Source organism: Phocoena phocoena, chromosome 2 (genome assembly GCF_963924675.1).
Source record: "Phocoena phocoena chromosome 2, mPhoPho1.1, whole genome shotgun sequence".
Taxonomy (NCBI): domain Eukaryota; kingdom Metazoa; phylum Chordata; class Mammalia; order Artiodactyla; family Phocoenidae; genus Phocoena; species Phocoena phocoena.
The window spans coordinates 12,390,180-12,416,658 of NC_089220.1; the positions used below are offsets into that span (position 1 = coordinate 12,390,180).

Genomic DNA, 26,479 nt, shown 5'->3' on the forward strand with positions numbered 1-26,479 from the left:
ATTTCAAACTATATTACAATGCTGTAGCAATCAAAATAGAATGGTATTGAATAAAAACATCACATATGTCAATGGAACGTAATAGAGTCCAGAAATAAACCCACCCATATATGGTCAATTATTTTATGACACAGGAGCCAAAAATATGCAATGGGGAAAGGACGTTCTCTTCAATAAATGGTGTTGGGAAAACTGGACAGCTACCTGCAAAATAATGAAACTAGACCCCTATCTTATACCATACACAAAAACTAACTCAAAATAGATTGAGTTGAATGTAACACCTGAAAACAATAAAATTCTTAGAAGAAAACATAGGCAGTAAGCTTCTTAACATCAATCTTGGCAATGACTTCCTTTTTTTTTTTTTTAACATCTTTATTGGGGTATAATTGCTTTACAATGGTGTGTTAGTTTCTGCTTTATAACAAAGTGAATCAGCTATACATATACATATGCTCCCATGTGTCTTCCCTCTTGCGTCTCCCTCCCTCCGGCAATGACTTTCTAGATCTGACACCAAAAGCAAAGGTGACAAAAGCAAAAATAAACTCAGACTAAAAAGGTTCTGCACAGCAAAGAAAATCATCAACAAAATGAAAGGCAACCTATGGAATGGAAGAAAATATTTTCAAATCATATATCTGATAATGGGGTTAAAATCCAAAATATATTAAAAAAAAAAAACTCATACAACTCAACAGAAAAAAACCCAAATAATCCAATTTAAAAAATGGGCAAAGGACCTGAACAGACACTTTTCCAAAGAAGATATATGAATGGCCAACAGGTATGTGAAAAGATGGTCAGCATCATTATACTCATTAAGGAAATGCAAATCAAAAACCCGAGAGATCACTTCACACCTATTAGAATGGCTAGATTCAGAAAGACAAGAGATGACAAATGCTGGCAAAGATGTGAAGAAAAGGACTCCTGTGGACTGTAAACTGGTACAGCTGCTATGGAAAACAGTACGGAGGTTCCTAAAAAAATTAAATATAGATTTACCATATGATCCAGCAATTCCACCTTGGGGTGTATACCCAAAAGAACTGAAAGCAGGGTCTTGAAGTGATACTTGTACACCCATGTTCACAGGAGCATTATTCACAATAGCTAAAACATGGAAGCAACCCAAGTGTCCATCCACTGATGAATGGATAAGCAAAATTCAATATATACATACAATGGAATAGTATTCAGCTTTAAAAAGGAAGGACATTTTGCAATATGCTACAACATGGTTCAATCTTGAGGACATTATGCTAAGTGAAATAAGCCAGTCACAAAAAAATACTGTGTGATTCCACTTAATCAAAATAATAAAGACAGAAAATAGAATTAGGTTTTCCAGGGGCTAGAGGGATGGAAAAGGAAAATTATAGGTATAGAGTCAGATTTACAAGATGAAGAGAGCTACAGGGATGGATGGCGGTGAGGACTGCACAACAAAGTGAACGATTTAATAAAATTAATTAAATTGTACTGAACTGTACACTTAAAAATGGTTAAGATGGTACATTTTATGTTATGTATATTTTAACACAAAAAATTATGCTCATCATAACAAAAAGTAATTACAGACATTAACAAATACCCAGTCTCCCCCCCTCCTCAAAGCTGTACAAATTATTTAAGCTCCTATCAAATTACAGAGATGCCATTAGCTTACATTGATGAGCCAGCATTTTCTGGGGAGAAAATTCCTTTAGCAGAATGAAGAACATAATTAAAATACTACTTCTGTCTAAGAAGCAATGTATAAAGCAAATAAATTATTTTTCATGCAGAAATGAACAAGAAAAAAATTTAAGTCTCAGACACATGGAGTGAAAGCCAAGGTCTGGAGGGACAGGCAGGGGATAGAGGGCTACTGCTTAGTGTTTAGTAGATGGTCTGTGTGTTTGCTTCCTGAAGCTTATGCCCCAACCCGATGGAGACTTACGGGAAACAACTCTTATTAAAGTAGTGATAGAAGGGGGCAAAAGATGAGACAATAGTGAGGAGATACCTTTATAGACCCTTTTACATGCATCACCTGAACCTCAAAATTACTCTGTAATGTCATACAGGGAAAATGTTCTTATTCTGATTTTACGGAGTAAGAGGATTTCTAGGAAGTGCCTCATCCAGGTCATCCAGCCCTTTGAAGCCTTCCACCCCGGCAACCTGGGCACCATCCAGTTTACCTGACACCCTGCCTCATGTAGGAACAATGACGCTGAGCCAGCTCCTTCTGAATGGGGTGAGATGGGGTTGAGCCAATGAACTGCTGATGCATCAATGATAATGAATCAACACAGCAGCTAACTGACCCCAAAACAGAAATTCCTGACGTGTTTGTGGCGCAGGGACTGTCAGTATGCCCTAGTGACAAATTCTCTCCCCAGGAAGGGAAATGTCTTACCACAAATGTCAGAAAGCATTTGTCCAATGTGTTTCTCAGTGTGAAAGATAATGCTTATCAAATAACTTTAAAGATCACCTCCTTGTCTTTCCAGAAGAGTTGGGGTCAATGGGAAAAAAATTTTGCGCGCACAGAACCGGGCTTCTAAACAGAGATGGGCATAGATACACATTTTACCTCTTTTCCAACTGATTTTACAATATAGGCAATTAAGTAATCAAGGAACTAATGAATTTCTGGTGCACAAGAAAACCACATAAGCTCTAAGTTCTTCTGCAGTCTCCCGCTTTCTTTTCTGTCACCCTGACTTCCACATTTCTCTTTAGGGACCCCCTAGCCGACTTGGCTACTGGGGCCACAATCTCACCCCCTCTCACCAGCTCAACAAGGTACTGCAGAATTCGGCTGCAATACCACATTTCACCGGTAGATGTCGGACCCCCAACACTTGACAGAGTCAACGTTCACATTTCTGACAAGCAAACCAGCAGCCATTTAGCGCCTACTGTCTACTCGCCGACAATTATGCTAGGCGCTTTCAGGTCAATACCGCACCGGTGGGCTCATCTGGGAAATGCGTGAGGATTCGATTAGTTAAATTGTATAAAGTGTTTTGCACAATGACTGAATCGTAGTGTGAAATTATTACCGGCCCAAGGTGAGGCGGCAGAGACCAGCCGGGGTCCACCGCAGCTGTCTCAGCAGCGAGGTCTGCGTCTGGGCCCAGGGCTTGCTTTCCATCCAGTTGGGGCACTTGTCCTTTTTCCTGTCGCCTACCACCAAGCTGCTGGTACGTCCTCCAAGTTGGGATCCGGAATTTGGCTCCCCTCTGGCAAAGTGACGGTGGTGTTGGCGGGTGGAGGAAGGGGTGTCACAGTTGGGGCGGGTCCAGGGCGGGGCAGCTACATCATCCGCTTTCCTGCGGGCACTTATAAAAGGCGGGCAGCCAGGGAGGTGGCACGGTGGGGCGCAAGACGTCGCGCTCCTAAGGTCTAAACTGAACACAAACTTTCCTCCTTTGACTTCCGGGCCTGCGCTCTACCTGCCCGCGAGACCGACCCCCGGCACCTGAGGCACGCGGGCTTGGCCCGCCCGCCGCGGAGCCGGGCGGGGCCTCGGCTGCACCTGGGAGGCTGCACTTGCCTGGGGCCGCCAGTCTCGGGCTGGTGGGCTCCGCTGGGCCCCCAGCGTGCGGCGTAACCGGGTCGACTTCGGCGGGCAGGGCGCCCCGGTCGCCCGCCTCCCGGGGGAAGGACAGGCCGGGACCCACGCTCCGGCGCTCCGGCCCGCACTTGGCGCTGGGGCCCTGTGGCCGACGCACACGCGCAGAGAGGAGCCAAGTGCCGGGGCCCCAAGCGCGCGGAGGGTGCGCTCGACGTAGGCGCGCGGCGGCCGCCCCAGGTGCCGGCAGCCGGGACGCCCCCTCCCCCTACGCACGTGCGGGCCGCCGCCCCCTCCGGGCTACCAGCGCAGCCGCGAGGCGGCGCGCCAATCGCCCAGGGCCGCCGAGGGGCGGGGCCGCTGCCCGCATTGTTCCTCCCCAAGCGGCGGGCCCTCCCCTTCCCCCAGTCCCGGGCGGGGCGCGGGGCCGCCGAAACCGCGGAACGTGGGCTCGCGCCCCGCCTTTGTCTCCCGGGCGCGAGCCGGCGCAGACCCGCCCCCGCCGCTCGCTGCCAGAGCCGCTTTGTGACGCGGCGCGGGGGACGGGGTCGCGGGGTGCTGAGCCGGCGGGCACAGCCTCAGCATGGACGTGACCGTCTCGGAGCTCATGGAGCTCTTCCTGCAGAGCCCGCTGGTGACCTGGGTGAGTGTGCCCGGCCCCTCGCCCCATTGTTGGGGCACTAGCTCCACTCCCGCCCGCCTGCAGTCGCAGCAGACCCGACCCGGCCGGGGCCCCGGAAAGCCCCTGGACGCAGAGGATTCATCAGGTGCCCCCGGCCGGTCATCAAGTGTCCCGGAGTACGGGGGTATTTCCAGCTCTGGAGCCCGCGCGCCCGGTGCAGGACCCCGCCGCGCTCTCGGCCCGGCTGGGGGCTGAGCGGGTACACCTGTTCCCACCGGGGCGTTGGGCCGGAGGCCCTGGAGCGACAGTCTTCCGGTGGTCACCCTGGCCTCCCATGGCTTTGACCATTCGAGAAAAGGACCCATTCCCCAAAACATCCTCGTGTAGTTTCTGAACCTCTGAGACCAGCGGGTGGATGGCGGTGGGGATTAGGGGATTCCCAGTGAGAACGTGTACAGGCTGCGCTGGGCGCACTGATTTCCAATGGATTTGAGACGTGAGAAATTTATTGAAAAGTCCCTTTTATTTTTTTTTTCCGCTCTGACACGCCGGAGAAAAGTGGCGAGGAAGTTTTCTTTCTGCTGTCTCGCGTCTGTTGCCTGGCGCGGGGAGGGGAGAGAGGCCCTGGAGAAGGGTGCTGTTTGTTGAAGGGTGGGTGGTCTTGGGTGACCCCCTCCTGCCCACAGGGGCTCTGCTCGCCTGGAGAGCTTTAGACTGTGCGCGTGGAGCTGACTTTTCCTGCCTTTCTCTCCGTGTCCCCTACCCGCAGGTGAAAACTTTTGGCCCCTTCGGAAGCGGCAACCAGGACACCCTGACAATGTACATGGATTTAGCGGACGGCATCTTTTTGAACCAAATCATGTTGCAAATGTAAGTTATATTCGGGGAGGAAGGAAGGAGTGAATGATGCCTCAGCAAGTCGAAATTTAAGCTTGTAGAAATGGAATGTGAAGTTGCAGTGGAGGGTTCTTTGCACGTCGCGCCACTGGTATCTCCGCATTAACGTGTCTTTTCGTCGTTTGTGGGGTATGGAGAACTCCAGGACAGTGGGTTGGCAGCTTGTTTGATGAAAGGAATTTGAAATTGAGTGACTGTCATCCACATGGTGTAGATAGTGCAATTGACTTCGAACTCAGGGACTTGATTGTTGTTTGAGTAATGACACGAAAAAAACCCTTTTCTTTGGGGGGCAAGGAACTGTAACGTAGAGTGTCTGGTTACAGGAAGTGTCGGGTGGGACCGGAGCATCCGTGAGTGACTATAAAGTTTCATTCGAGGTCAGGACGCCTGTGTTTCTGAGCTCCCCTTCATCTTCCATATTCAGTTGCCCCAGAGCAAGTACAGTTGGTTAATAAGTCCCTTCTCAGGGACTGGATTTAAAGTTACTGTGTTGGGAGAGGCGCAGGGAGCCAGGATACTGTGGTACTGTTTGTCTTGAAGCTTGAGGCTTAAACAGGGTCTTGGTGGAAGTTACAGTTGCTAGCATGTTGGTCTGACCACATCCTTTCCTGTTGCTGAATTCTGCAGAGCCTGTCTGATTGACAGCCTGCCACATGTAGGTGTTGGCTCCTGCCGCTGCATTCTGTTTTTAACTCAGGAACTGCAGGGAACATGTTGGCACTGAGTGTCAGTATGGTTCACAGGCACTTAAAGCAACATAAAACATCCTGATCTCTGTGGATCAGGCCCTTATGCTCACCTACTCACCTGCAACTAAGCAAATTGTCATACTGGAGCATGAACCTGTTAGCTGATGAGAATCAGCTTCGTTTTTGGCCCGCGTGGGAGGAGGAACAGTCAGCTTTGGTATATTCAGAAAGTGGCTTAAATACATCTACCTACAAAGATATATTTTAAAAAATTTCTCGAGAACATTGCTTCTTTGGTTTAAGAAGTTACCTGATGTCGTGCTCTGGGAGATACATCTCAGTCTTATTTTTTTTTTTTTTTTAAGGCACTACCACTGTTACCAGTCTTGAGTTTGATTAAATTCTAAAGAGACAAATCTGTTGTCCGCTTTGGCAGCACGTCTCCGAGAACATTGATGAGAAGTTTTCCTCGGGTTGTCTTGTGGCATATTCAGGTTCTGGCAACTCTTCCCCCCTCATCCTGTTAGACCCCGAAAATTGCTGGATTCCATGGGTACAGCAACCAGTGAAACTTAGAGCTGTCCTGTTTAATTAAAAAAAAAGCAGCAGTATCCCCCAGCCTTTTCATTCAGCTTTTACACCCAGGCGAGGGGAGAACAAAAGCCCTGGGACTGTTTCTCTTTCTTCCCTGACCTTTGGAATTCCTGAAGCGTTTACCACTTGCTTGTAAATCAGGAAAGCCTGTTGGACCATTACTTTGAGAAATGCCAGCTCATCACTTGTTCACACTCGGCTCGCGGCTGAATTCAGTTTGACGGGCTTCTCCCTTCCCCTTGACAGTTTGAAACGTTATTTTCTCCTCTGTGCCTCGCCAGGGTAATCGTGCTGGAAGTGGGAACTGATACGTTTGCAGCTCTTCAGGCCTCAAGCAGTGCTTCTGGGTCCTCTGGCCAGGGTTGGACACCGAGGAGGGGACAGTGGGGAAGATGGGTGGCTTTCCAGGAGGAAATCAAGGAGGGAGAGGCACAAGCAGCACGCAGTTTACTGACTGAGTGATAGGAATGACCCTGTTCCAGGTGATAGATATCAGAGCATTGTTCGCTCTTGAAAGTGGGCAGGGATTGACTAGAAAGGGGGCACAAGTGAACTTCTGAGGGTGGTAGAAATGTTCCATATATTGACTGGAGTATATTTCATCTTTCAAAACTCATCAAGGTGTAACTTAAGATATATGCATTTCACCCTAAATGTAAAAGTTACCTCAGGGGGACTTCTTGGGTGGTCCAGTGGTTAAGACTCTGTGCTTCTAATGTAGGGGGTGCGGATTCGATCCCTGGTGGGGGAACTAAGATCCCACATAAAAAATTACCTCAAAAAAACAACAACAATGAATTTCAACCCTAGCGTTGAAAGCCTAGATAGCCAGCTTGGATTCAAACCCTAGGTCTCTCTCATGCATGCTTTGTGATGCTGGGCACGTCACTCAACCTCTCAGTTTCCTCACCTGTGAAGTGGGAAGGAACGTACCTTCCTTAAGAGATGGTTGTGAGGATTAAATGATGTTAGTAATTAGCATAGTGCCTGCCACTTAATAGGTATTGGCGTTGGTTATGTCCTTATGCATCCACCTTCTTAATCCAGAAAGGATTTGGGGCACCCCCTAAGAGTTCTTTTTTTTTTTTTTTCCTTTTCTGTCTACCTTTCTCCTGCATTCCTAGTCTCCTAGATTACCACATACTTCTTAGCCTTAGCTCGCTCCCAGCAAGATCTAGGGCAAAACTGGACTCTGGGACCCATATCCTAGCCCCACATCTAACACTTCTTAAGCCAAGCCTGTTTTCACTTCTCCCAAGTGGAGACGTGTTGGGCTAACCAGCAGGTAAGTGATAAGGCTGTTCTGCCTTGTCTCCCATGCTAGTAGCCCCAGCTGTCTTCAGTTCGCCTATTTTGATAAATTCTCTCCAAGTTGGTAGGACCTGAGAAAATTGCAGAGAGCGGTGTGCTAACCTGTTGCTGGAGTTCAGATAAGAGGCGTGTTACCTAACACTTTGGAGCCATATGGAGGCTGGCTGGGGGTCACGTGACTGCACCTGGGCATTGTCTCTGGCAACTGAAGAAGGCTGCGGTAGTAGTCTCTGGGCCCTGGCCTCCTAGTGACATCAGTGCCTGGAAGCTGGAAAGCCCTGTGGGCTCAGCTTTCAGGGGAGGCCCAGGTCTAAGAGAATTCCTGAATGAAAGTGAGGCATTGAGTGGCGTGGATGGAGATGCTTGGGAAAACTTGCTGAATAGCTCCTCTGTAAATGCAGTTTCTCTGGGTACCTACTGGTAGTCCAGGGAAAAACTAGGTGTCTGATTCACTTTGGACACATTTTTCATGTTCTCATAGGAAAATTAAGAGTTTCGACTCTAGCATCAGGCAGACAAGTTCAAATCCTCCCTCTGCCACTTACTAGTGCTCTTATCTTGGGCAAGTTACTTAAACTCTCTAAGCCTCAATCTCCTGATTTGTAATAAGGGGGATGGTATTTTATGGATTTGGGGAGGATTAAATAAGATTATGCATTATGCATGTATAGGAAATGCCCAACAAATGTCAGTCATCATTATTGTTAGCGTGAAGCCCAGAGCTGGGTTTGTGTGTGTGTGCCCACGTGCGTGTGATGTTGTACATCTGTGCATGTGAGAGTGGACACCTGAACTGACGCAGTGGCTGTTGAGTTCAGCTAAGAACTTAGGACTGGCTGGGGCTGAGAGCTTGTGCCTGGGCAAGGCCTGCGTTAAATCCAACACTGTTTGCTTTGTTCAGACTCCTTTCTAACCCCTTGTACTAGCTGCAAAATTACGGGTAATATGTTAGTTATTCAGAAGTTGGGAATAGCCTCAGACCAATGCGAGAGTTCCTTAGGCTTCTCAAAAGCATTTGAATGATAATTTTTTTCCTTAGTGTGCTGGAGGAGGAGTTATGTTCCCATTTTGCAGATGTAAAAGCTGAGGATAAAGGGGCAGATACTGATTAGTTGAATGAGTTTGTGTTGGTGCTAGAGAGTTGGAGCAAGAAAGATTTTTACTCATGAACTTGAGTGATGTTCTTTCATGGCTGCAGCATATGACACTCTTCATGGGGCCTTTGAGTCTGTAAAAAGTTACACAAAAAAATTCACGTTTGTTGGAGGGAGGTCAGAACATACAGATGAGCAAAACAAACATTGCCTATAATTTTACCATGTCGAGGTAGCAGAATTAATATTTTGGTGTTCCCCAGATGTTGTCTATGGTATATACGTAGAATATACGTTCCTAATGTTCTCTTACACAAATTTGGGCTCCGGCTACTGTTTAACACCTTTTTTATTAACCTGTGATAGATTATCAACATCTCCATCATCTGTATCAAACATAGTTTCTCATTCAGGATTTTTTGGATTCAGTTTTAAATTTAGGAAGTCTTTGGAATATGATGAAAAGTTGGGGGCTGGCCTTTTCACAAAGGAGGGAGGCAAGGTTGCTATAAATCTAAATTATAGTTCTCTTTAAAATTTTAGGGAAAGTTGATTTCTTTTTTTCAAGCTAGAAGTTTTTATCAGAAGGAAGCCCCGGGGGCCCACACTTTGGACTTGTATCTCTCCAAGTTCGGACAAGCTACCAGATGCTTTGTTGAACCCTTGTCTCTCTCCTGTCCTCTGACATCCTGATGTGGGGCTGTGGGGCTTTGCTTTCTAGGGCTGTCGTACAAAGAAGATCCTTATTCTTAATGATGGCTTTCAGGGAAACAGTCTTGCAGTGGTTCTATGATGTCCTCTTCCTGGGATCAAGAACCAGGTACCACGTGTGCCAGTGCGGACCTGGCCTCCCTAGAATGATAACCTTTTAGTGCTGGAAGGATCCTGTGGTCATCTTGCAGATGAGTACAGTGGGGCCCAGAGAACTTTGGCCAGTCCTGGCCCCATTTCCAAACCAGAATCAGTAGCTCCTAACCCACTTCCTGCTGAGGGACAGGGCGGGGTTACACAGTGCTGGGCAGAGTGGGGATAGGCCTTCCTTCACCATAATTGACTTTTGTTCGATTGGTTTCCTAATCTCTCTTTACCCTGAGAGCCTGAGTTAAAGGAGGGAGTGCTAATGATCATGATAATTAGTCTAATTACTCATATAGAACCCCTCCCCGACCTCCGCCACCTGACAGTCTCCCAGGCCCCGACCCTGGATCCTGGGTGTGTGTTGTGCCATTGCCCGTGCAGTGAATGTCCACGTTTGCCAAGGTCTTCCAGCTTCTGGCACTCCTCAGGGGGTCCCCGTCTGACTTAATGAAAGCTGGGACTACAATAGCAACAAAAAACAGAAAAAGCCCTGCGTGTTCTGAAGTTCTGCTATCTTAGGAAGCACGTTTGTTACGTTATGAAATTGCTTCTCATCTCTTAAGGTGTCTATAGTAAAGGGAAGAGCACTGCACCCTTAAGATAAATTACTTTGTCGTGCTAGGTGCACTTCTGTAGCTAAAATGCCTTTGTGGTTTAAATTCTGAATGCCTCCTCTGCTGCTAAATGAATTGCCACTGAACTGTTAACCTTTATTTTCTCAGTAATGAATGGCTCCAGGAGAAACATGTAACATGTAAATGGCTTGGCCAGATTCTAGTACTGTGTGGGGACAATAAGAAACGTTGTCCCCGGGCTTCCCTGGTGGCGCAGTGGTTGAGAGTCAGCGATGCAGGGGATGCGGGTTCGTGCCCCGGTCCGGGAGGATCCCACATGCCGCGGAGCGGCTAGGCCCGTGAGCCGTGGCCGCTGAGCCTGCGCGTTCGGAGCCTGTGCTCCGCAGCGGGAGAGGCCACAACAGTGAGAGGCCCGCGTACCACAAAAAAAAAAAAAAAAAAAAAAAAAGAAACGTTGTCCCAGGACAGTTGAAAAGAGGTCCTCTGGTTGTCCCAAGGAGCCCATGTGACTGTTTTAGGAGATACAGGATGATTGAATAAAGTCCATGGCTGATTATCGCGTGTGATTCGTAAAGGGTTTGCATATACACAATCCAGTGTAGGGACTCATAGTGTTTATATCAAATATTTACTTAATGGTTGAATTTTAAACAGCTTGTGTTATTAAGGAATTGTGCTTATAGTGGCATTTGAAATAATTTCTGTTTTTAGATTTTTTTTTCCTGTTTGTCAGCTTTGTATAAATTATTGGCTTTGAATGAGCTGAATGGCATTGAAATTGATTTGCTTAACTCCCCAAATTCCCCTTCTTGTCCTCTCATCATCATCATCATCATCGAGGGGCCCGAGTACCGAGGAAGGAGGAAGAGGCCTGTCTCTCCTCCATCACAGCAGCCCCTGGAAGGCACCGCACCCTTAGCACAGGGCTCGGACGACAGAAGAAACTGTGAAGACAGCCCTCATTTGAATGAAACATCCTTTGTGGTGCCTTGGGACAGTCGAATGGCAGGGAGGGCTATGTTAGGCAAAGCTGTGTGGGGTACATGGGGAGAGGGAAGGGAAATCCGTTCTGTTGAGTCTGTTCTCTTCAAATAGGAAATATTTTTTGACACTGAGAATTTTTGAGAAATGTCCTGTATGTAGATGAGTGAAATTATAAATCACTTGATTCAGATTTCTAGTTTCATCACAAGCAGACCTGACTTTTGCCTGAGATTGGAAAATAAATGACACTTCGGGGGTTTCCCCCAGGAATTACTTGTGTCTCTTCACATTTCTCGTAGGGTGTGTTGTACACCACATAGCATCGCATACTCATGGTGGTGGTTTTTGAGATAGAATTGTGCCCCTGGAATGTAAATCACAGGCAAGAGCAATTTGGTGACATAGGCAGGAGACCGGTTTGAAATGGAACATCAATGACTTTACTGGTTTATGAAGTCAGAAAGTGTACTGTTTCCCCCTTTTCCATCTTTCTTGATATTTCCCGTATTTTGCTTTGGTCAGCTTTGAATTCTTTTTAATCGTAAAATATATTTGGGGGGTAGGTTATTGATGTTTACACAGTGCAACTTTTGGGTCTGCAGTGACACTTGGTTGTTTATGGGTGCTCTGGGGCCAGAAATAACATTGCTTAAGGGCCGGTGGGGGGCTAAGTGCTTGGCGGGGGGACAGGAGGTGATGTGGCTCCCTGGAGGTCCACGGCTTGGCAGTGGCAGAATTAGGACTTGACTTGAGCCACTCTGTCACAGCTGCATAGTAACCTAGGCTTGGAGAGGACCGAATGCTCAGTAGCGGCTGGGGTAGGATGGGGTGTGACAGATGCTGGGAGATGCAATTTTCCATTATCATTTTTCTTCCCCTAGAGATCCCAGGCCAACAAATCAACGCATCAACAAACACGTCAACAATGATGTGAACCTTCGTATTCAGAACTTGACCATCTTAGTGAGAAACATTAAGACCTACTACCAGGTAAGGCGGGACCCCCCGCGCCGCCCTCCCCGGGTTCTGTGCGTCCGGCAGTACTGTCATTTGAACAGTTTCCCTACAGGAAGCCAAGAGGAAACGGTGGTCAGGCATCTGCTTGTTGAAACTTGGTGTGTTTGCACATGCATCCCTTTTTTTGGCATTGTGAGAAGGGTCAGAGGTGGGATTGCTTTACTTTGTCCAGGGAATGTTCTTTGAGCCGTGTGCAAAACATCGTGCCTGGTGCTGTGAGGGCCCCAGAGACGAGCCTTGGTTTGCAGCCACGGCCCAAGCACACAGTCGAGTGGGGACTGGCTGGCACGGGCTCTGGGAGGAGCAACCTGACACGGTTATCACCCACAGCTCCGTGAGTCTGTACAGGAGTGATTCAAAGGGTTGAGGGACAGAAGGGACCACAGAAGAGTTATGTTCAGGCCAAATATATAATCAGTGAGCGCCCAGCTGGCAGACAGGAACACCGGGTTCACAGTATGGGGTATCTGCTTGTGAAATGCTCCCCATATCTCATTAGAAGGTAGTCGGTGGGTCAGACAGGAGGGTCCAAAGGGGGAAGGGCTGTGAAAATCCCCATCCCAGCCTCAGGAAGGTTGGGTGAGAATCTTTGATGATGTTCATGATCTTTAGATAGCCGGCATTGATGGGAAACATATTTAAACTTTGCACCTCAGAGCCCTGATTGTCAAACTTAGCAGTGAAACGTTTTCCCCCATATGATTTTCTTGAGTCCCCAGGTGAAGCCCTAGCAAATCTGATTGACTTGAGGGCTGGGGAACTCTAGCGCCCTCAGCTCAGCCCCTCTTTCTCCAGGGCATCTCTGTGGGTTTCCAGGACCCCAGGGAACACAGTTTGAGAATCACTGCTCAAGAACCAGTCTCCTTCCAGGTTCACACTGGGGTTTCACTGAACCCTCTGCCTCTGAGACCTCCCCTAGCACTCAGCTTCCTGGGCTGTAACTTAGTCCTGGTTCTGGGGCTTGGGAGAATCTTCAGAGTCATGAGGACCCTGTCACCATGAGGAAGCCCTCCACCCAGCTGTGGCTTCCCTCTCTGCCCTCGTGCAGTGGTGCTGGTTCTGAGGTCACTGAGGTCGCTGGCCAGGCGGCCAGGTGGAGTTTGCACTGTGGCGTTGGGCTGGGTGCTGGGTCCAGTTCCTGCAGAGGGCTGTGGTTGCTGCTGGATCTGAAAAAAGGAGGGAAAAGGAGGGAGTGGACAGTGTCTTGGGTTTTCTGAGATGATTATTTCCATTTTCCTCCCACTGGGGTCGGGGTACATGAGAGGGGGCTTGGGGTGCTGGGATGTCTTGCTCGTGTGGCCAATTCAGCAAGCCCCTTGTGCTCATTCCATGGCCCGTTGGTGGCACAGCACTGTGGACACTCCGAGCAGCCTTTGGGAGGCTTGGCACCGGGCCCATGCTTTAGTAACAGAGGCCAGCTGTGCTGAGGAGGGGTCCGGGGGTGCGGGAGAGCCCTGTGAGAACTGGATCTATAGGGGTGACGGGGGTTTGTTTCCTTGCTGAGGAGAGCCACTGCCAGGGCTGGGCACGCCGTCAGCAGGTGGGTCTCAGCTACTGCTTCCCTCGTGACAGCCGCAGTCAGGGGAAATGGGTGCTGCCAGTGAACTTGGGCCTGGGTGTGGAGGGGGGTTGCCTGGTGGCCATGGTGATTGTTTAGCAGGTACTCGGGGCTTGATCTCTGGCTGCAGGCACCATTCATGGTAAGCAGTGCTTTGGACGCTGTGTGCTAAGTGCCAGGAGAAGCAGGTGGTGCTAACAGTTGGAGACAAGACCCCTAACTCTGGACAGGTGAGTCTCCTGCCCCAGGTGTGGCTGGGAGGTGGTAACCCTCCCTGCAAGCGCTGGGGTGGAGGTGAGGTTTCTGGCTCTGTACGCAGCATGGAACAGTCACGTGCTTGCTGCAGGCTGTTTGGCCTGGCAGGTGCTGCCCTCTGGGCTTGGCGGCCCAGTAGGACACATGCTGGTGGCACTCAGCAGCTCTGACAGTCCAGTCTGGGCCGGCCAAAGGGCTTGAGACCCTCTACTTGGAGGTAACGTGCCCCTCTTAGGGCACTGTGCCGAGTTCCAGAAGATGGGAGACAGTCACAGGAAGGAAACGATCGCTAGTCCATTCTCAGGGCCCAGAATGACTTATGGGTAGAAAAGAGGACCCTGCATCCTTGTTCTGTTTCTGTGCTGTTAGCTCTTTGAGGGCAGGGCTGCTGTGTATTGGCAGCCTCAGCTCCAACCTGGAGCAAATGTTTGCTGAAAGCACTTGCTAAAGGCCATGAGGCGTCCCTGACCCTCAGCCAGCCCTGCTCCCTTGGAGGAAGCTGGCAGGACACTGCCCTTTGGGCTGACACAGCTTAGGTGTGGGCAGTGTTCTGTTGTGTATTTTTTCCTTCCAACTTATGATAAAATAAAGTTTAGTTCTATTTATATAAGTAATATGTGCTCTTAATAAACAGCTTAGAAAACAAACAAGTAGCAAGAAGAAAAGAACCACTCATAACCCCACCACCCAGAGACAATCACTATTAACATTTTTAGAGCTTCCTTCCAGTTTTTGCGTGAATAGTTTTTTGTTGTTGTTTTGTTTTTAACATCTTTATTGGAGTATAATTGCTTTACAGTGGTGTGTTCGTTTCTGCTTTATAACAGTGAATCAGTTATACATATACATATATCCCCATATCCCCTCCCTCTTGCATCTCCCTCCCACCCTCCCTATCCCACCCCTCTATGTGGTCACAAAGCACCGAGCTGATCTCCCTGTGCTATGCGGCTGCTTCCCACTAGCTATCTATTTTACGTTTGATAGTGTATATATGGCCTTGTCACTCTCTCACTTTGTCCCAGCTTACGCTTCCCCCTCCCCGTGTCCTTAGGTCCATTCTCTACATCTGCATCTTTATTCCTGTGCTGCCCCTAGGTGCTTCATGACCATTTTTTTTTTTTTTTTTAGATTCCATATCTGTGTGTTAGCCTATGGTATTTGTTTTTCTCTTTCTGACTGACTTCATTCTGTATGGCAGACGCCTGAAGAGTTTTTGTTTTACACCGTTGTGGTCGGGACATACATACAATTGCATACCCTGCCTATTTTCCTTACCACCTGACAATTGTAGCATAAACATACAATAACAATAATGGGTTATTATTTTAAAGGGACATTCAAGGAAGTTTCCCAAAAGAAGTACTGCCCAGCATCCCCTTGTGAGAGAGACCCTGCAGGTTGTAAGGGCTTGGGGTGAAGTGAGACAAACGTGGTTCTTACTGTGGCTGGGGTGGCTGGGAGGGTGGGAGGTCACCCCTTTGGGAGGGGGACTTCCTCTTGCCATGGCTTTTCAGTAGACACACCAAGGTCATGGAGTCCAGCCCCGGGTCTTGTTTGCAAAGCAGTGGTTTGGCTGCCCCCAGGCTGTCCCCTTCTTTTCTGAGGCTCGTGGGGCAGGGACAGTCAGCAGGGACAGTCAGCAGGGACAGGGGCCTCTCGTGAATAGCGTGGGCTTCTTTCACAAGGAAGCTCAAGTTTTGCCCCTGAAAAGCCCTGGAGACAGAAAAGGTCCTTGACATTTTTCTGGGGCAGAGGACAGGCAGTGGGTGAGAACCAGCACGGCCAGGTTCAGTCTGACCACCAGTGTCGCAGGCCTCCCTCCGACCTGCTGCTCGGACTCTTCCGGGCATGGCGCCTGGAATCGGCATTTTCAGAAGTTCCCCAGCTGTTTGAGTCTTAACATCCTTCCGACAGGATGGGGAATCAGCAGGCTAGAGATAGAGAGGTGGTTCTCAAAGTGTGGTCCCCAGACCAGCAGCATCAGCATCACCTGGGAACTTGTTAGAGATGCGGGTTGTCAGGCCCCTCCCCCAGACCTGCCGTGGAGGTCCAGTAGTCTGCATCTTAACAAGCCCTCCGGGTGATTCTGATGCACATGCGTGGGAACTAGTGGGTTAGAGCATTTCTAGTGATGTCTAGGAGGGGCGCCTTCAGCCAGGTCTCCTGGGGCGGGGAGAGGGCTCAGTTCTCACCAGGTAACTCCTCTCCATCACATACAATGGACACACATCTCATCTGCCCCAGGACGGGAAGAGGAGAGGCTCTGAGGAGAGAGGCTGCAAAGATGAGGGGGTGACCAGAGGGAATAGGTGTCACCGAGGGAGTTGCTGGGAAGGGGCAGAGGAAGCCAGAGTTGGACAGGACCTTGGGAAGAGCTCCCAGTTCAGTCTGTGAATTTTAAGGACGGAAAGGCTGATCAGAATGAGCATAAATGGGACATCTGCGGAGAGGCCTGGGGGACAGGCGGGCCTGGACCAGAACTGCACGCTGCTTTGAGCCGCCTGGCTGGTTAGCGATGAGCCCAGCATCACATGAGGCTTTTTTTTTTTTTTAATTGGTCCCTCAACTCACTTCTTTTTTTTTTTAAGATTTATTTTTATTTATTTATTTATTTTGGCCGTGCCGGATCTTCGTTGGGGCATACGGACCCTTTGTTGTGGCATGCAGGGATGTAGTTCCCCAGCCAGGGATCGAACCTGGGCCCCCTGCATTGGGAGCCGGGAGTCTTACCCACTGGACCACCAGGGAAGTCCACATGAGGCTTGTTTTACTCACTCAACAGCCAAACTCTTTTCCATCTGAGTCCTTTTCAGTTAAAATTTGGATTTATAGAATGGTTCATTGTTTACATTCAGAGCCTTGAGTATGGACATTGAATGCATGTTCATTTGATCATCGAATCAGTAGGAAAATAAGGCAGTATACGCAGAAATCCCCGGTGCAGCAGATGGCTGATACATGCTTATCCTTGGCGGGTTGCTCATGGTGTCAACTGCCGTCCCCTGCCCTGGACACCTGTGACCTAGGTCCTCGCGACTCTTAGAGCCTAATTGTCATGTGAAGTTTCTGAGGTTTCTTTGGCTTTCTGCTGGTGGCAAGCACTTCACACGGCGGCCTGGACAAGTGCAGTGTGTGTTGGTGGATATGTGAGATGTAAGTCTTCATTGTTGACTCACATGTGGATATCGATCCTGAAATCGGGACCCTCAGGTGCATGTAGGGACCCGCCTGCAGGACTGACTCTGAAATGGGAAATTGGCTGAGTTTCTCTGAGCATCTCCCCTCGCTGGCCAAGCACTGGGACAGGCAGCTTTCCTTCTGTGGGCCTCCTGAGTTCTCATCTGTCCGAAAGAGGGTGGGCCCTTGTGGTTCTGAAATTCCACAGTCGCATAATGGCCAGAGACCACCAAGATTTAGAGTTTCAGGTGACCTCGAGGAAGCTCTGTATTAACGAGTTCCTGGAACTCGGCTCTTCTGGTTTCTCACATGGTTGGAAGGCTAGAACGGACCCAGAATATTGTTCTTTGTCTCAGAATGGTTTCTTCTCAGCAGAAGAAACGGTTCAGGGTTGCCCTATCTTCTATAATCTCTTTTTTCCTTCATTGCCTTGAAAAATTAAAAATAAAACAGTACAAATGGTTATAATGAACACCTGTGTATCTGCTCAAAATAAATATGAACATATGTGAATATTTTTCATATTTGCTTCAGACCTCTCTTTCAAGAATCTTTTTTCTGATTGAAGTCTTCAGTGTGCCTCTACTGCATCCAGTTATCCTTCCCTCCCTCCCTGGAGGTACCGCTGTCGTCAGCTTGTGTGCGTATACGTACCGTTTTATGTCATCTCTTCAGATAAAACCTCCATATACTGCCTGTACCTCTTGTCCACTCAGCCTTGCTTTTGCTTTTGAGATCTGTCAGCTTTCTGTGGCATTTATATTAGATAACCACGGGCTGACTACTAAAAGTTAGAATTATCTTTAGGGCTGTGCGCACTCAGTTTGAAAAAACGAAAGACTTGTCAAAAGTAAGAACAGAAGGAAATGTGTATTTGACATTGTTGGTGGGAACAAAGTAAACTGTCTCCTTCGTGTAGTCTCAGGGTTTTTAGGTAAAGTGATGTCTCCTTAGGTGGGTGTGATGTGCTTTGCTCTGGTGGATAGAGACAGTGTTCAAGGGAACTTAGAGTCTGCTCAGGCCCTGTCTACAGGTACCAGTGGCTTTTGCTTTATGAGTAAATACAGTGTATTGAATTTGTAGGGGAGAAATTACTTTGTCCACTCTTTAAAGGTTAAAGAGTAAGGCTGTGAGATGGGTATTCTTGTTGTAGCTTATATCTATGTTTTGAGGAAATTAAAAGTAATGTTTTTGATTATAATTTCTTTTTAACTTTTTTTTAAACATCTTTATTGGCGTATAATTGCTTTACAATGGTGTGTTAGTTTCTGCTTTATAATAAAGTGAATTAGTTATACATATGTCCCCATATCCCTTCCCTCTTGCAATGATTATAATTTCTGATTACAGATTGGGAAATATAAAGAAAATTAAATCTGCCCACTGTCTCGTCACCTAGGCATACCATTGTTAACATTTTGGTATTTATGCTTCCTGACTTTGTGTCTGTTACTACATGTGTTTCAAGGTGTGGGTTGTATGTAACCTTCATTTTCATTTACTGTGTAGTGAGCATTTTCCCATGTCATTAAATATTCTTTCGTAATATGAGTTTTAGTGTCTACATGGCACTTCATTATGTGGCTGTACCACTATCATTGATACCGAGTTATTTCTGTCTTAGAATTATAAACAATACCCCATGAACATACTTGGTCCATAAATCTTTCAACAACTGTTTTTATGTTCTCAGGATAAATTCCTAGCATGGAATTCCTGCGTCAAAGGGCATGAACACTTGGAGGACTTTTGCTACTTATTGCCAAGATTACCTTCTTTACAGGCCTTTTGTTTTTCTTTACTGAATTGTACCTTTGTGCCCTTCACCCATTGTGATGGTACCTGTTACAATGGCGTATTCTATGTTGCCACTGAACACTGAAGTTTTCTGTGTCTCTGCCATGTGGATGAAGGTCTGAGATCACTTTTACCGTACATCTGGGCGAACTGCCTTGAGTTGGTGGGTCACTGGATTCTGGTTTGGAATCTCCAGCAGGGTTATGGCGTGGTGACCGAACACAGCAGTGAGGCGGGGTGGTCCGGACTTAGGACCGGAGGCCTTCGTCAGAGGGGGTCCTGTCCCCATATGAGCAGTGGGAGCCTTTGTCTGCCGCAGACTTGACCCAGGAGATTACCGACTTGCCTGTGAATGCTCTCAGTCTAAAGTTCAAGAGAAAGCCTTCCAGACTGTGTCGGGAGGTGAGGCTGAGGAGGGCGGTGGTCTGTGCGGACCCCGCCTTTCCTCTTTCCTTCTTCTTGCTTCCCGTCCCCCGTTCTCTCTAGTGCAGGTTGATGAAGTGTGGGATGAGGGAGCCGTGGTGGCCCTGCCGGGGCTCACCCAGTTCTCTTCTCTGTCCCGCCTCCTTGTTCTTAAGGCCAGTCTCCATGCCTGAGATGCTGTGTCTTGTGGGGTGGGAGATGGAGCGGGTAGACCAGCTGCTAGAATACCTGTGTGTGCACAAGACATGGATGTCACGGGACATGGGAGGGAGTTTCCCAGCCTGGGGTGATGAAGTGTGGGATGAGGAAGCTGTGATGGCCCTGCCGGGGCTCACCCAGTTCTCTTCTCTGTCCCACCTCCTTGTTCTTAAGGCCAGTCTCCATGCCTGAGATGCTGTGTCTTGTGGGGTGGGAGATGGAGCAGGTAGACCAGCTGCTAGAATACCTGTGTGTGCACAGGACATGGATGTCACGGGACACGGGAGGGAGTTTCCCAGCCTGGGAAGGGGTGAAGCTCACAGAGAGCTTTCTGAAGGGGGTGACGCTTGGCCTGAGTCCTGAAGGATGGGTAGGGAGCTAGACTGGCAGAAAATGGGGTGCATGGGGGGTGTCCTGGGAGAGCAAAACCTGAAAAATGTAGAGACATAAAGCAGCCGGCAGGCTGTCACCTCTGAGTGGCTAGAGCTTGGGGCTTCTGTGAGGAGTGGTGATGGTGAGGCTCGAAAGATACGGAGGTTCCAGAGGGCGGATGCCACGCTAATGAATTTGAACTTCATCCTGAAAGACCTGGGAGTCTTTATAGCATTTTTAAAGAAGAAAGTTTAAAACAGAAAACTCTTGACACCCGTATTGAGAATGGATTGGTGTCAGGAGAGAGTGGGGAGTCAGGGCAGGTCGTGGCAGCCTGGACCAAAGCAGGCGCAGAGGAGAGAGGGGTATTGGCCACGCAGGGCCGTGGACGGCAGCTTGCTAGGTGCCCCACCCAGAGCGAACATCTGGGGGAGGATGAAGTGCTTTCTCAGGCCCAGGAGAGCTGAGCCCTGCAGCAGGGTGCTTGCCCCCCGGGCTTCAGGGCAGGGCCCGATGGGGTTGAGTGGCAGTGGCTCCAGGTCAGCCCGACAGGGGCTGGAGCGGGGCTGCAGCAGGGTGGCAGCTTTCAGGGCCACCCGCATTCTATTTCTCCACACTAAGCAGAAGGTGTCTAGTCCTGACCTGTGACCCTCCCTGTCTTGCTGGCCAAGGATGGAGTGGACAGGGCTTCGGACACCAGGTCATGGGCCACTCAGTCCCACACCTTTCCAGAGGTGGGTTTGTTTCTGCAAGATGTGAGACCAAGTGCCAGTTGGACTTGGTTTCTTTTTTTCTCTTTTCTCTTTTCAGAAGAAATGCTATGGAGGCGTAATGACTAGTAAGCAGGAACTTTGGGACCCAGCTCTGTGCCGCAGTCGAAAGGCTGAGAGGAGATAACTGGGTGCCTGCTGTAAGCCACGCACTATGCTAGGAGCTTTCAGCCCTGTCACAGTGAGGAGGAAACTGCTGTCCCTGTTTTACAGATTAGGAAAGTGAGGCTCGTGGAGTAAGGTGCGGAAGCCCCAGGGAGCTGCAAGTTTTCTTGGTCATCGGCTGCTTGGGGAAACGTCTAAAAATGAAGCTTTCTGCAGTCGTGTAGGGAGCTGGCTTGCTGTGGGCAGACCAGCTGTTCTTTGAAGGTGGGCAAGGCCATTCAGGATATCTGCACCAGTGTGGGATGGGTCCTGAGCCCGAAGCCTCGCCAGGCTGGGAGTGCCGCCTCCCCAGGGTCTCCTGCTTGGGCTCCCCCTTATTAACCAGATTTCACACCAGCCGGGAGCCTCAGAGGAAGGGGCTAGATTGCTTCAGGCGCCTCCTGAAACCAGCACTTCCGGGGCTGGGCAGTGGGTGGGACAGAGGGAGCAGCTGGCCTCAGACTTCACCCTGCTGCATCCCCCAGAGCAGCAGGAAGCAGAGAATCAGGGCTAATTGCAGAGGGTGGGGAGAGGTGAAAGGTGGGTCTGATGTAATTAACGGAGCCAGAATTTGACCAAGCCCTGGCGGCTTAAGGCCCGTAGACCCGGGGAGGGGGGTGGGGGTGGGAGGTGGTGTGTGTGTGTGTGTGTGTGTGTATATGTGCGTGTATGCGTGTGCATATGTGCGTGTATGCGTGTGCGTGCGTGCGTGCGCATGCACAGCTGTTGACAGAATCTTTCTGGTCTCTCTGGGCTCCTCCTCCTGGCCTTGAGTCCAGACCTTGAATTGCTGGGGGTTTCCCTGCTCTCTCTGAGCGGCCAGGCTCTCCTTTGCCTTGAAGGAAAGGAAGCAGCTTTCACTTGGAGTCTTGCCTTTGCACCCGGGATGGCCCCTGAGGCCCCCGTGGGCTGCCGCCTTGCTTTGGTCTGTTCTACACGGAGCTGAGCCCAAATACGCAGTACACAGTTGGCCCTAAAGACCTCCTCACGTTTACAGATCTGGACTTCCTCAGTGATTCTGATATATGTTCTCTCGCCATGTGTTTACTTTTTTATCTTTTGCTCAACTGTTCTCTTAATCCATGGCCATTCGTTTAAAGTGTTAAGTTTTTGAGCCCTTCTTCCTTTTGTAACATAAAGGAGGGAAATGGATTTCTCAAGTTTGTAAAAAGAAAGTCTCTCCCTTGCCTTGGGTTTTGGTGTTAAATGCCAAGATCAGCGTGTTTGATATTATAACTGGTTTGTGAGAGGGACTCATGGGAAAACTTGCCTGGGCAGGCTTTGCCCTCCATAAAGCTGGCTGCGTGGCTCGCGTCCAGGGCTAATAACAGTTTCTCTTACTCAACTGTTCTTTGTGGAAAGGCAGTTTCTCTGCTACTTTGCCGTGGCATTCAGGGCCTTGGTACTTTACGATATAACTTCAGTCTTATTTCTCTAGTAATGAGAATGACAAAGTAATGAGGATGAGGCAGTGCTTGTCTTAAGTTGGTGATCTCAGCTGGGATTGTTGGAGAGGCCACAGCTTGTACCCCCAATTCTGAGTTTGAAGTTTTGAGAGGAGGTGGAGGTTTCAGGAGGGTAAAGAGGCTGTCAGCTGAATGCCGCGAAGGTTCCATTGGTTTGGGATTGGGTTTCAGCAGGTTAAGGGAAGAGGGATGGTGCTCTAAATATGGGGCCACTCTCCGTGGGAACAGGGGGGTACAGTGTAACTTTGGGGAGGAGCCTTGCGTTGCCCCCCATAGCTGCCCACCCCCCTGGGCTGGCCCTGGCATCGGCTCCAGCTCTGCAGGGGGAAGTCAGGTTTGCTTTCTCAGCTCGGGGTAGGCGCTTAGCCGCCACCCAGTGGAAGAGGATGAGCTAGCTCTGTGGGGTCACTTCTCCAGTGCCCTAGAAGGTAAGGAAGGTGAAGCCAGAGGAGGAAGAACAAGGTGGGAGGGGAGAGGGCAGAAGTAAGGGCGAGTCATTTAGTTTTTTTTCAAGGATCTAGAAACTTGTGTGTCACTGTTCCTAACCATATGACTTGGGGTGCATCATTTGATTTCACCTCTAAAATATGGGTAACACCTATTACCGGTCATGTGGGGCTCAGGTGAAATACTGCCTAGTTTCTGAGTCAGTGAAGAGCAGTAATAGCGCTAGCTCGTCCTCCCAGGCTGACTTTGCGGGGCCGCTCCCGTGCGTTCACGCTCTGCAGATGGAGGGGCCACGTCGCTTGTGTAGGTGGAGGACCGGGGACACAGGAGATGCACACCAGGTACAAATAGGAAGAGAGGAGGAAAAGCAGCTGCAAGCTCCTTTGTCTGCAGAGGCAGAAGGTGGAGTCGTGGGCTCCATTGAGCTCACCTCTCAGAGTTGTGGCCTTGGGTAATTTCATCTCTGAGAGTCTTTCTTGTTGGAAAAGTGGGGATATTAATAGTGCCTGCCTCAAGCATTGCAGCGAGGTTAAGGAAGGGCTTTGGACAGGTTCATGCTGGCAGTGCTAAGATGCCCACCGGTCTAGCAGAGGTGGGGGGTCGTTACAGAGACCCGCCACTCTGGGCTGGGCTTCCTTCGTTTGTTAGTGATCGGATTATGGAGGGGCCCTTCCAGAGGTTACACTCTGATTTACTTGGATTAGTCCAATACGCGTGCGCATACGTGCTTGACTCTTGCCCTACACATTTTTCTCCTATATGAATTTTTAATTTAAAGCATACTGTTTGCTTCCAGTGAACTGACTGTCTGAGGCACATTATCTCTTGGCAGCCTCATGAATGTCTCTCCCACCAGCAGTGACACGCCTTAAAAGTAGGTACCGCATCTCTGTCTCTGTTCGCCTCTTACCACACCAGCATGGAAACATGCCTGCCATCAGTCAGCGTGTGCTAGTGACAAGATACAGGGCCACAGAAGCCGTGACTAACGTCATCGCGTTCAGGGAACATATTACTGGCCTGGGCCCAGGATCTATCTCCAGGCTAAAATAACCCTATAAAAGTCCTCGACTCCTTCCCCATTTCTAGACAGTTGAATAATTGGAGCACAGGGCCCTCCTTTATTCATTCTCTGTCCCTTGAGTGCCTGACACATGTCAGGGACTTAGGACCTGACTGTTACGGGGGTCAAGGGGGGCAAACCAGGATGGAGATGCAGTGCAGTGGGGTGAGGGGGAGACTGGAGCCTTTGAATCCCACTCTAACAGGGGTCCCCCGCGGCTTTCACGCCGACCTGCAGGCTTTTCACATGGTGTTTGCTTTGTTGATGTAGATGGCATATGTCAGGTACCCGGGAGGCTCAGTCCCTGGGGGGTGGAAGTTAAATTGATTGTTTTCAACTTTGTCTAGCCAGCTTGGCTCCCTTGAGCTTGCCAGTGTTTAGGCTTAATGACTTTGACTTTAAAGTTAAATCCCTCCTTTTCCAAACCACAGTAACCAAACAGGCGGTCCTCCTGTTCTTGGAACCAGTCAGAAAAGTTGATTTCCCTTTACATTGTGGAATCATGGTTGCTTAAGATATCAGAAACTCTAAAGCAGTTTTGACATTTCTGTGCTAAGTTGGTCTTCTAAACACCTTCCTCTCCTCTCCCCATTGTTCGGATGAGAATTTGTGACATTTAAATGTTACAGAGTAGAGCTTACAAAATTGGATTTTTCCAAGGTGAATGGACTGAGTCTCAGATGTGGGTGTCCCAAGCTTGAGATGCCGAAAGAAGAAATGGTGGTTTCTGATAACTCCAAGCTCTCCTTGAGCCACCTGAGACTGAAGCTTGTCCAGACTTTTAGAGGAAAGCAGAGGAGGACTGAGGTGTGGGTTGCCTGGGAGGATGGCCGCGCTCGGGTCTGTCCGGCTTCTCTTCTCACCTACCACTACCCTGGTTTCTTCCTTTGGGAGGGAAACTCCTCTCAGGCTGCCTTTACCTTGTCAGCCCCTCACCTGCATCCCAGGGGAGCCTCAGGCCAGTGTCCTCCCCATCATTCTGGAAACAGCCGGCAGCTGAGTCTGTCACCCCTGCCCCCCTGCAGCCTCTCCAGGGGCTTCTCCTTCTCCTGAACAAGTGGGAATCCCCTCGCCCACCAGACACCACACACAGCGCTGTGACCTGGGGCAAGCAGCCCGACCCCTCCAAGTCATTTCGTCCTTTGTCCAGTGGGGATAACAACCAAACGCGAAGCCCTGGGTTGTGAGTTCAGAGAGGGTGCCTGCGTGTGAGATGCCTTGGCTTGGTGCTGCTGTAGAGCTGGAGCTGGTGAGGGTGGACTGTGCTGGTTCCTGGGCTGCAGTGCTATCTGTGCTGTGCCATCCTCCGCACTCAGGCATCGTGCCTGGGCACTTCTCCCGCCGGAGCACCTTGCCTTGGTCTGCCTCTGTGAAGCCCACGCAGAGGCTCTGAACCTGAGTGTAATTATTTTCATTACCACCGTCATCACACTCTTCGGCTCTCATCTGCTTTCTCTGGGTCCTGCACGAGTTTGCAGGCTCCCTCAGGGCAGGGACTTTGGCGATCTTTGCTCTCCCAGGGTCTAGGAGCACAGTAAAGGCCAGCTGATGGGCTGCCGTGATACCTGCTTCCATCCCGTGAACTGGGTCCAAAAGAAGCAGACGTGACTGGCCCAACCGTGCCCGCCTGGGCCGAGGGTCCTCCCTGGGGCACGTTTATGTGATGGGCTGGACTCTCAAATGTTCCTACTTTAAGGCGTGGTCTGTACTGAAATTCTGGGTCTTTATTGACCCTGGGGTTCAAAAGGTGGGATAAATTGATTTCTAAAGGCAGACAAAGCCACTTTGATAAGCCTTTTAATCTCGTGCTTTTTAAATAGAAAGTAACTGGAAGTGGGACCAGTGAAGCCTTCCTCTGTTTTTTCCCTTTGGAAGTATTCTCCTCTGGTTCTGACCGAGATTTCCTCCCTTGCTCTGGAAGGTCAAAGTCAGGACCTCAGAGCTCCGTGTCCATAACCATCCCCAGCTCCAAAGTTACTGGGTTTGGTTTTGGTGGGGGGGCATGGTGGGGCACATTTGGGATGGGGTGATCCAGTGCCTAAGTTCATAGGTCATTTAAATTCCAGGGTGTGTTTGAACTCCTCCTAGGTGCAGTCTCAGGAAGGAGAGCTTGAACCCCTGGAGATGGCTGGGTTGGTGGGAACAGAGTGAGCTGGAGCAGCTGTTGTGGTGGCCCAGTGGCCGCCACCTTGAGAGATCCCAGAGGTTTGGGAGCAGACAGATGGAGTTGGGGGGTGAGTTCATCGTGTGGCTTTGAAATCCAAGTGTACATTCAGCTGTGGTTGGAAACAGTTTAGAATATGTGAGAAGAGGTAACTAGACTTTATTCTAGAGTAGACCAGAAATAAATAAGAAAGGAAGAATATGGTATGCTCAGGAGAACTTGACTTTTGGTCTTCTTGATTTGGAAATCACCTTTGACTTTTAAAAATCAAGGAACTGGGGCTTCCCTGGTGGCGCAGTGGTTGAGAGTCCGCCTGCCGATGCAGGGGACATGGGTTCGTGCTCCGGTCCGGGAGGATCCCACATGTCGTGGAGCGGCTGGGCCCGTGAGCCATGGCCGCTGAGCCTGCGCATCCGGAGCCTGTGCT

At 49.5% G+C, this 26,479-nt stretch overlaps 1 protein-coding gene across 1 annotated transcript in view; it reads left to right on the forward strand.

Moving 5' to 3' along the window:
* Positions 1–4,154: 4,154 nt before the first annotated feature.
* CCDC88C (coiled-coil domain containing 88C) overlaps positions 4,155–26,479 on the forward strand; it is a 125,051-nt gene continuing 102,726 nt past the window's right edge. The window contains exons 1-3 of the mRNA XM_065872000.1: positions 4,155–4,214; positions 4,963–5,063; positions 12,080–12,188. Of these exons, the coding sequence (XP_065728072.1) occupies positions 4,155–4,214; positions 4,963–5,063; positions 12,080–12,188 (270 nt within the window). The remainder of the gene's footprint in view (positions 4,215–4,962; positions 5,064–12,079; positions 12,189–26,479) is intronic.